Source organism: Gymnoscopelus microlampas, assembly GCF_963454915.1.
Source record: "Gymnoscopelus microlampas genome assembly, chromosome: 16".
Classification (NCBI taxonomy): domain Eukaryota; kingdom Metazoa; phylum Chordata; class Actinopteri; order Myctophiformes; family Myctophidae; genus Gymnoscopelus; species Gymnoscopelus microlampas.
The window spans coordinates 47,325,218-47,336,546 of record NC_139953.1 but is presented as its reverse complement, the minus strand read 5'-3'; the positions used below and the strand labels follow the sequence as shown (position 1 = coordinate 47,336,546).

General features: G+C 40.6%; 2 protein-coding genes across 3 annotated transcripts in view; both read right to left on the bottom strand.

Annotated features, from left to right (window-relative positions):
• Positions 1-1,730, bottom strand: part of LOC311062710 (phosphatidate phosphatase LPIN1-like) — a 30,388-nt gene extending 28,658 nt beyond the window's left edge. For both annotated transcript variants that reach the window (XM_084081921.1, XM_084081920.1), the window contains exon 1: positions 1,424-1,730. In XM_084081921.1, the coding sequence (XP_083938047.1) occupies positions 1,424-1,495 (72 nt within the window). In that variant the 5' untranslated portion in view covers positions 1,496-1,730. The remainder of the gene's footprint in view (positions 1-1,423) is intronic.
• An 8,091-nt stretch (positions 1,731-9,821) lies between these two features.
• Positions 9,822-11,329, bottom strand: part of LOC311063048 (microfibril-associated glycoprotein 4-like) — a gene marked incomplete at both ends in the record, with an annotated part of 7,222 nt that continues 5,714 nt past the window's right edge. Inside the window, one exon of the mRNA XM_084082262.1 lies at positions 9,822-10,111. Coding sequence (XP_083938388.1) covers positions 9,822-10,111 — 290 coding nt within the window. The remainder of the gene's footprint in view (positions 10,112-11,329) is intronic.

Sequence of the window (11,329 nt, the reverse complement as noted above, 5' to 3'; positions counted from 1 at the left end):
GCCAGAATCAAACCTCTAACACTTGACACACCATCCGGACATCCAGCGGTCCATCATGCTATAATTCAGCTATACGGTTTTATACATGTGTTAGTGGAGAGAACACAAGGTCAGGAAGCATGTCCAATATAAACCTCAAATACACCGTAGTAGAGTCTTTAACCTATAATAGCCTACTACTGTGAGGGCTAACCGGGTTGACTTGAATCAGACGTGTCACATATACATTCAAATGTCCAAAGCAAGTTGTATGTCTTTGGATATGTGTCGATCCATTTATTGACCATCGGCAAATCGTAGTTCAAAAGCCATGTCATTTTAGATTTCTTTGGCTATTAAAAATGTGCACACATTTTCATGATTTTTCAAAAATAGCAGATCTACGCTGCCGCGCTATGAGCTTGTATATCTGCTATTTTTGAATAGCCAAATAAGTCTAAAATGACAAAGATTGAGTGGGTTAAGATAGCATGGCAAAAAGCTCACTTTGCCGCCAGCAACACTCGGCATGACATGGCACAGCCTTCCCCCATTACACACTTGGCTCCCATCACCCACTGCCATAGGTATACATTAGAACCACCCGCATCCCCCTTTAAATGGATGGCATGACGTCATCCATCGTCATGACTACCAAGGCCACAACCTATGTGCACCACTCATTTAAATACAATAAAACACAATAAACAGAAAGTTGTGTAATTTGGCTCCAACATTCTCCATCTTCATGAGATTTTGCTCTGCACCCAAAACACATACTTCCACTTCTACGCATGATTCTACTCCTTATGCATACTTTTATGCATAATTCTAACTTCTAAGCATACTTCTATGCAAACTTTGAAGTATACTACATACTTCTGCAGACACAAAGCCACAAAAACGTGGACACTAATCACTTGTTGAACACATCCAAATGCACAGCAGAATCTTTAGCTTTAGTTAATCAAAGACAACATTTCTCCCGAGGGAGACAAATGAAAGTAACCTTGAACCTAGAATTCAACCCAGAGGTACAGATGGAACATTTAGTGCAGTGGTTTTCAACCAGTGGTCCGGGGACCACTAGTGGTCCTTGAGGGAGTACCAGGGGTCCCCAGCAAAATTAGTTAATAGCGTCACAATCAATTTTTAACCACTCAGCTTTGGGCTATTCAAAAATAGCAGATGTACAAGCTCATAGCGCGGCACCGCGATGAGCTTGTAGATCTGCTATTTTTGAAAAACCTTGAAAAAGTGTGCAAATCCTTTGAATATTTATATTTTTTAAAGCGAAAATTAACTGATATCTTTGCTTCTGGGGGTCCCTGGCACAAAACATTTTCAGATGGAGGTCCGCGGCCAAATGTATATCAATTTAGGGGTCCTTGGCATGAAAAAGGTTGAAAAGCACTGATTTAGCGTGTACAGTACAGTACAGTACCCAGCTCCAGGTGTTGTCAGCGCCATCGTGCTGCTCAGCCTCATGGAGCACTGCAAAGTCTTCCTCTGTCATGATCCCATCGCCCGGGGAAATCCTAGCCGTGGATATCCTTGCCGTCTCTCTCTCTCTCTCTCTCTCTCGCTCTCTCTACGGTGTCGACTATCAACTACAACCTCGCTCTACCAAACAGATTTAACCAACGTGAAAAAAGTCTGGTTGGTGTCCCATGGTAGAGATGTGGTGAGGCCCGAATAGAAGGCAAAATACAAGGTGTAGAGTGTGTGTCCTCTCTCTCTGTCTCTCTGTGAGTGTGTGTCAAGTGTCTGAGGGGTGAGTGTGGTGGTCAGACACTTACTAAATTTACCTGTGTCCCCCCCCCGCCTGTCAGAAACATGAGAAGGGCCTTGAGTGGTCATCCAACAACATCCCCCCCCCCCCCCCCCCCCTGACTCCTTAGGAATTGGGCCTTAGGAATTGGGGATGTCATGCCCAGAGCGTGTAACATGCGTGTAACTTACTTTAGCCCATTAACTCTTTGACTGCCATGGACGGACGAGTACACTCGTCAGTTGAGCACTCGGTCCAGGGACGTGCACAGATAGACTCTAGGTGGCGCTAGAGCGCCTGCCCTTTGCCCTCTTGACCAGAAGTGCCCTTTTGAAAAAAAGAAAAAGAGTTTACAGCAGGGGTCTTCAACAGGGGGTCCGGGATCCCTAGGGGGGTCCTCAGAGTTAAATCCGCCAAATCTTTATGTGAAATGATTTTTCTATTTACCATAACCACTCGAAACCTAGCATCCCTTTTCTGAGGAGAACTTTAGCCAAAAATAGCAGATCTACAAGCCCACAGGGCTTGTAGATCTGCTATTTTTGGTAAAGAGGTATAGGTGTAGAGGGAAAAAAGAGCAGACCAAGTAAACAAAAAAAAGTATAATTTACTTCAGCACCTGCCCCTCAAAATGTCTGTGCACGCCACTGACTTGGTCCACAGTGCCAAGCACCAGTTTGACCAGTTTGGGGTTTTCCGTGGTTTTCGACGACAGACCCAGAATTGACGTCATTTATAAAATAAATAATATTTCCTGTGGGGAAAATGGCTTTATCTCCGTTCCTGTTCACATTCAACAGGCCACAACTATGAAACGGATTGCAGCGGCCTGATGCAGAAATAATCGAGACTCCAAAGACCCCCGTGGTAAATGTACATTACATTGATATACTTATATGTATGTATTGTTCATTAAACCATTTAGACCAGTGGTTCTAAAACTTTTTCATGTCAAGGACCCCCAAATTGACACTTATTGGCCCGCGGACCCCCATTTGAAAAGATAAGCCAGGGACCCCCATAAGAGGGCCCCATACGGCTCTAGCCGTAACAAATAATAATTTCAAGGACCCCCAGTTTGACATGCATTAGGCTACGGACCCCCATTTAATGGCATTTCTATCCCTGGGGCCCCAATTTATATTGTAAAATCAATGTTAATTTGATCTGAGATTGTACAAATGGAACCAAATGGACCCGTCACGTAAGGGTCCATTTGGTTCCTATCCATCATTTAGATGGGGACCCACTGGAACCCCCTCAAGTACCCCTGGGGGTGCCCGGACCCCACTTTGAGAACCACTGATTTAGACCTGAGGCAGAGAAAACGCCTTCTAAATCCTGACCTAAGTTTTCTGAAAAAAATCAGATTTTAATTCAAAACTTTTGCTGTATATATAGCAACAGCCCTGCCAAGGCAAAGTGCAGTAACTACGGGGGAAAACAAGACTGAAAAATTGGTATAAAAGTGATTCAACTGGTCAGCCGAATGAGATATCGGCATATAATTGATATTACACTAATTGTACATTTGTTCTTGCGGTAATTGTTTATCCCCCAAAATCAAGAAGGCTTTTTGATACACAAATAAGTCGGTGTGTCCAAAAACATAGTTACTGCACTTTGGTTTGGCAGATTGAAAGGTATAACAACGAACAGGTGCTCCAGGTTTTGCGTTAATATGCCGTCTAGATAAACAAGTAAAGTAAAGTCTGTGTGTTTGTGTGTATTTCAAGATTCAAGGAGGGTTATTTTGTCACCCACTCATACGTGCAGCATAATGTTGGTTTGGCACACTCTAACAATATATTTATATATAACTATACACGCATGCACACACACACACACGAGACAAATGCACACACGTGTGCATGCACGCAGCGAATGAGTGCACATATACAGGTGCCAATCACCTCATTCCAAGCTTCCTTCATGCGTGCGTGTCTCAGTGTGTGTGTGTGTGTGTTGTTAACTCATTAAAACAGGGAAAGCATTCGTTTCATTTCATATTTTAGTAACATATACTCAGGATTCAGAACATTGGTTTAGAACAGTGGTTCACAAAAAAAGCAGATGTACAAGCTTACAGCGAGCTTGTACATCCGCTATTTTTGAAAAATATTGAAAGTATTTGAACGATGTTGAATATATTATTCAGGGGGGTCCCTGGCACAAAACATTTTCAGATACATGGTCAAAGGCCAAATACATATACATTCTGGGGGTCCTTGGCCCAAAAACGCTTGAGAACCAGCGATTCAGAAGGCATTTTGTAGAATGGGCCTCAGGTCTTAATGGGTTAAATGAGGGCTGATATTAGGTAATGCTGAGACAGTGAACACGTGCTGTGATCACTCTGTGACCCCATGCGGTGTGGTCCCTGTGGACGGGGACATTCAGTGACATTCATCCTGGACCCCCCAGCACCTGTTGCACAGGGTCAAGACCAGCCCCCCCCCCCGTCCTCAGCCAGTGACCACTGCATTTAATATTAGATCATTGTGGGTGGATGATGTAAGAGTGTAATTGGATGACCGCCGGTGTCTATGTGATAAGCCTGTTGACTGCTTGACTGTCCAACTTTAAAGGAGTAGTTCACCCAAAATAATGACTCATTTTATTTCAATTACACACACCGTGAAGCCTTGAATGGAGTGGGCCCTATTTTGTGCGTCTTAATAGTATCAGTGATCATGTGACTTAACTTGAGACCTGGAGGCGTGGCCAATGCTGTTTCGCTAGGGGCCAAACAGCATTGGCCACGCCTCCAGGTAAGTCATTCGACCTGGTAATTAAGTTGTGCAAAATAGGGCCCAATGAGTCTCCTATTGACCTATGACGCGGCCCTTTAAGGGCAGGACAAATAGGTTTGAGGCTCAACATAATGACAATAAAATGCATTATTTCACAATAGTCTCAACTCTAACCTACTGAATGTCTACCAATATAAAATGATGGGAAATATGAAACAATTAAGTTTACTGACAGAACTGAACAAATTTCAATTATTTTTTAAAAGAAAAAAAACGATTTAAAGATTATGCATAGAAACTACTTGAATTGATTGATTTGAATACCTTATTAACAGTTTGCAGATTTAAGAAAAATGTTTAAGAAAAATAAATTAAACTGATCCAAAACAAAACTATATATTTCTTAATCATTTCACCAAAAACGTTTATAACAAATGATGACTATTAAGGCTGCATAAGGCAGTAGGGACTCAGTAATAAGGCTGCATAAGGCAGTAGGGACTCAGCAATAAGGCAAAAAAATATATAAACTCACCAAAGACACGACTTACTGAATACTGGGTGTGATTTTATTTTGCAACACCACCTCCAGTACTCCAATGTCATAATACTGCAGCAGGTCAAGTCTGCCCTCTACAGGTCTGATTGCATTCTACACCCACAGTACATTTATATGGACCCATAAGAGCTTTCACCATTTCAACTAAATGCTAAATCCATGCTAAAACAGTTATATTGTGCTATGCTGCTATCCACATGATATTAAATCCCTAGCTGGAATGCTGGACATCAGAGCATTAAGATTTTATATGAGCTCCATCCATTTAACACTGAACACAGTATATTACATTCAAATGAGCTCTGCTTGAATGTATGCGTCCAGAAAATGTCATAGTGTTCAAGGAATTGCTCCATTAGTATATCATGTGGCTCTTTTCCAGTTCTAGAACTTAACTCATTCACTGCCAGAATTATTTCTGCCCGCGTTTGAACACTGCCATATTTTTCATTGAAAAAAAAAAAGTACTCAGGAGCCGAGATACAGAATTTTTAAGTTTTAAGTTAACAAGGAAGTGGATGGGAGTCTATATCTTCGAAAAATCATATCTCCTTGGTCTTTGGATCAAAAAAAAAAAAAAAAATCCAAAAAAAAAAAAAAAAAAAAAAAATATATTTTTTAAATTTTTTAAAAAGTCGTTTTAGTCGTTCTAGGCAGGCATGGCTTATGGACAGAAGTCGTTTTAGTCGTTCTAGGCAGGGAATGAGTTAAGTGAACTGTGTATTTCACAGGTTCTGGATGTGTTTCCATACGCAACGGCTCGGTTTAAAATAGGGTTCTTCTCAGAACCTCATGTGCGCCCTGCTCAGGAGCTATACTACATACAACAACATGAATTTGCTGCTCTGGGGGCAGTTTCTCAATGCTGGTCTCAGGGCAGCTTAAATCCTTCTACACATGCAACAATGTTAATTTGCTGCTCTCAGGGCAGCTTAATGATATGTTCACAACTCAGAACTTGTTCTTTCGGAAATAGCAAAAATAGCTGATCTCCAAGCTGATAGTGTGTGTCGACTAGATCTTAGTGTAGCAGGGCTATATAAAGCAATGACTACGCCACACACACATATAGGAGTGAGGGATCCTTTAAACACATTAACCATGTACTGTATATACATACATACATATACACACACACATACACACATATACATATAGGACTGAACAAGGTAAGGTTCCCCAGAAAGGTACGGGTTCAGAATGAACAGAACCAGAGGCTGATGTATCAAATGTGTCAAGTTTATTCAAACAGTTGGTATAAAAAATAGTCAGGTTAAAATACAGAAAGGAAGAAAGCGGTTAGTATTACTGGAGTTCTGCAAAGGGACTAAACCCAAGAGACAAAGGGGCAATAAGGGTAAGGGCTTCAGGGCCTACTTGGGCCTCTAAACTAAATATACAGAATTTAAACAAATAAAATCCAAATAATGCAAAACCAAATAAAGTAAATAAGCAAATCAAAACAAGATACAAATACGCAAAACCAAAATCAAACTCATGCAATGCTACTTAATGGCCCAGCTCTGTCCTCAGTCAACCCTATTGCACACAGTCCAATAGCAAAAACCCAGTCTAAATAGTATATATATATGGCACGGTGGGAAAAACAGTGATGGTTAGTTCAGCTCCTACAAAAAAATCAAATATTATAAGCATTAGACCAACCCTCCAACAATTCATCCCAGACATTAGGCCCCTATAGCAAGATGTCAAAACACAGCAAAATAACAAACATACCCAATGAGTCCATATATGCCCATGGCTCCCATTGATATAGGCCTGCACAGCCACAGGGTACTGCTGCTCAAAGGACCTGGAAGCTTCTGGAAATACAGATATATATTAGTATAATTAACAACAGGCCTAATATTGTCAGCCTATCTAAACTCTTATATATATATACTATTGCTACAATGAGTTATAAAAAACTTGTCAATTGTTTAACATTGTCTTACAGAGAATTAGTCTGTACCCCTCATGCCTCCATGCAGGTCTTTCTCACAAACACTCAAGCCAGGCTTCTGGCTAGACAGGAGGCCACAAACCTGGCCACCCCTCTTTATGCACTTTCCTTAAAGGGCCAGTGATACATTATCATTTTCTTTTTTGTATTAATTAGTATTATTATTTGTTTTTTATGAAGTACCTCCCTGGTTCTGGTTATAATGTAAACATTAAACAAACAAAAACTCAGAACTTCACAGGTTGTGGGAGGTTTCAGTTTATGGAAGGTTCTGGTGAAAAGAGCCATTCATGTTTTGAATTTACCATCTATGGCAGGGGTTCTCACACCTTTTCATGTCAAGGACCCCGAAATGATATATATTTGGCCGTGGACCCCCATCTGAAAATGTTTTGTGCCAGGGACCCCCAGAAGAGAAGATTAATGTAAAATATTTTCAAACATTTTAGATATTTTTCTGAAGATTTCAAAAATAATAGATGTGACACACCGTGAGCTTGTTGATCTGCTGTTTTTGGGGCGGTGTAACCGCCCCCTATAAGTGAGGTTTGGACACTGACCAACGCAGTCTACAACCCTAACCCTTCCACAGTCAATGCAAATCTATACTTTTGCAAAGTCAGCCAATCACATTACAGCTAGTGTCATCACCACTAGCTGTAATGTGATTGGCTGACTTTGCAAATTCAGGACTGTGATTGGCTAGCGAAACACATGACACATGTGCAGCCCTATGAATAGCAGTATGGACTTAAAAAAAACAATAATGTTTTTTTTTAAGTGAACTTAAACACTTCCATCACTGTGATGACCACTGTGACCACACCGCCCACTTCACACTGGGTGTGATTTTTTTAATAGCAAAGGACCCCTGGGGGTCCCCGGACCCCACTTTGAGAGACACTAATCTATGGAGCTGCTCCTGTATTTGTCTCTTGGTGACATCATCATACAGTATTGTCACTCTGCCTTTCATCTTAAGACAATAACAGACATATTCCAACATTTCTGCTGTGTCATTCAGTGCTTTTGTCACTTGGCCCTTGACTGAACGTTGTTGAATCATCTTTTTCTCTTTCAAACAGCTAATTAATTAATGTGGCTGGTGACATTGTGAAGTTATGCCTGTGGCCAAGTTGACACCAAAGTCTTGCCTGTTAATGGACAGATTAGAACATAAATAAGTCATACAGAAAATACTGGATTTATGAATGGATATATAACAAAATGTATTTTATCACATGGTCAAAGGGCAAACATGTTTTAGTTAGATGTTTTTTTTTAATCTGTCATTGTAAAATAGAGATAGCATCAAGTGAATTAGTTTGACTCATAACATAATATTTTACAATAAAAAGTCTATAATCTGTATCGTCGTCATGTGTTGTAAATCACTAACTCAGAACATGTGGTAATAACTCAGAAGCGATCAGGCAAGAATTCAAAGTTCACATGATGGTTTAATCCAGATTACAGTCAAGAATCAGAACCGGGAGAATACTGGATGAAATAGAAATAAGAGTTATGGATTAAAGGGATAGTTCACCCCCAACATGACTTTTTTTTTCACCCCATGGAGACATGAATTCATGGATATTTGTTTTTAGTTTTCGTCGCATTCCTAAGCCAATAATTTGATGACCAGCAGCGGTTCCGGTAGGAGACACAAAGAGTCTCCTTTGTTTCTCTTACCGGAACCGCTGCCAGTGCCTACCGGTTCCGCTGGTCATCAAATGATCGGCTTAGGAATGCGACAAAAAGAAAAAAGAAATTTCCCTGAATTCAAGTCTCCATGGGGTGACTAATCGATAGAAAATGGGTGAACTATCCCTTTAAGGTCTCGTCTTAGACAGGTACAATAGCTTATCTTCTAGCAGCAGGGTTAAAGGTACAATGTGTGCAGATACAGCATCTTATCCTATAGCAGCAGGGTCAAAGGGTCACAAGCAAGAGGCATAAAACAGTCTGTATCTCAATGTGCAATAAAAGGAACACGTATCTCATCACGTTTCTCTGTTTTTTGGTTGAAAATCTTGATATTTTTTTTCTCCTCCTCTCTCATGGGACAAGCAAATGTTTAACAAGTAGGCTTAGTGGAAAATAGCCGATCTACAAGCTACTAACGCATCGCGTTTCGACGCGTTAGGAGCTTGTAGATCTGCTATTTTCACTATTATCTGTCCTGGGGAGACATCAAATCTTTCTTTTGGGTCTCTGGAGCTAAAAGGTTCTGGGAGCCAGTGTGCTAATAGCAGTGGTGGAAAGTAACTAAGTAGGCTACATTTACTTAAGTACTGTACTTAATTAAGTACAATGTTGAGGTATTTTTTACTTTTTTTACTATTTCCAATTTCCAACACTTTCAGTTCTACTCCATTACACCTCAGAGGCAAATATTGTACTTTTACTCCACTACAATTATTTGAAAACTTTAGTTACTAGTTACTTTGCAGATATAAATTATTACATTATAAAACATACATTAACCACTTCAGCCCTAATTTTATACCTAGGCTATTTGAAAATAGACGATCTACAAGCTCACAACGCGTCGCATCGCGACGCGTTGTGAGCTTGTAGATCTGCTATTTTCAAACATTTTAGTACTTTTACTTTTGGAACTTTAAGTAGGCTACATTTTGATGCCAATACTTTGGAACTCTTAGGCTACTCAAGTAAATTTTGAATTCTGAACTTTTACTTGAAACAGAGTGTTTTTATATTGCAGTATTGGTACTTTTACTGAAGTAAAGAAGAATTTGAGTACTTTTTCCCACCACTGGCTAATAGCAGACTTCAGGGAATAGTGGTGTGTATGTCGTTCTGTTCTTCTCTCTGGACAAACGGTCTGATCTTCATGCTGACAGCCCTCAGGGAGGCGTAGTCTCTCCACGTGTACCACGTGACGCCAATGGCGAAGTGCGTGTGGTCGTCCCCCCACAGGTACAGCCCGTTGGGGTTGCAGGAGAAGCAGTTGGAGTACCAGAACCCCCCCAGGTACTTTCTGGCACAGTGGTAACCAGAACTGTCCTGGTCCCGGTCCAGAGTGGAGAACTTCCTCCCGTTGTGGACGCTCAGCGAGTCGCCTGTGTGTGTGTGGGGAGAGAAGTTGGGGAAAAAGCAAGGTTATCAAAGGACGACTTCACCACTTTTCAACATATCTTCATATAATAGGTCCTCACTAATGCTCATGATAAAATTATAAAAAAAAATTCTACTTGGTCTGTGTCTCATAGGAGGGCTGTGGACAGTCCAGAAACCCGTCTACCAGTGACATCATCGTTAGGCAGGATTACAATTTTTTTATTCAGATTTTTATTAAGGCGAGGAAAATGGGATCTATTATTGCATTGCAACTTTCCAGGAATACAAAGCCTGCAGTTTCTATTAGCTTGGATTCCCCATCGATGATGTCACTGGTAGACGGGTTTCTGAACTGTCTACAGCCCTCCTCTGAGACACAGACTGATTAGAAAAAATGGTACAATTTTATCATGAGCATTAGTGAGGACCTATTATATGAAGATATGTTGAAAAGTGGTGAAGTCGTCCCTTAAGAGCTGTACAACAGGGAAAAGCAGTGGTGGAAAGTAACTAAGTACTCAAGTACTGTACTTGAGTACAATTTTGAGGTATTTTTTACTTTACTGGAGCACTTTTTTCCCCAGTACTTTTACTTCTACTCCACTGCATCTCAGAGGCAGATATTGTACTTGTACTTGTACTACTCCAATACAATTATTTGACTAGTTACTTTGTAGATTTGACAAAACATACATTACTTCAGCCCTATATACATTTCGACCATTTGAAAATAGCAGATCTACAAACTCACAATGCGTCGCGATTGTGAGCTTATAGATCTGCTATTTTCAAAAGATTTGAAAACTTGAAATGAGAGAGTCAAGTACATTTTGCGCGAGGCGTTGTGAGCTTGTAGATCTGCTATTTTCTTCTATTTGTTTTCTCATAAAAGGGATGCTAGGGTTCAAGTGGTTAAGGTAAAAAAAAATCATATCACACAAAGATTTGGCGGACCCCCTGTAGTAACTCTGAGGACCCCCTAGGGGTCCCGGACCCCCTGTTGAAGACCCCTGATTTATACTGTAGGCCAGTGGTTCCCAAACTGGGGGTCGGGGGTCTAACCCTAACCCTAACCCCAGCTCAGATGATTAGCTTAAAGGACAACTTTGTTTTTTTACAACCAAGGTTTATATTTTAGCTTGTAATTAAAGTAAATAAAAGATGAGTGTTCTTTTTTTTTCATTCACTGCTTTCTATAGTTTTAGCAATTTTCGCATTTT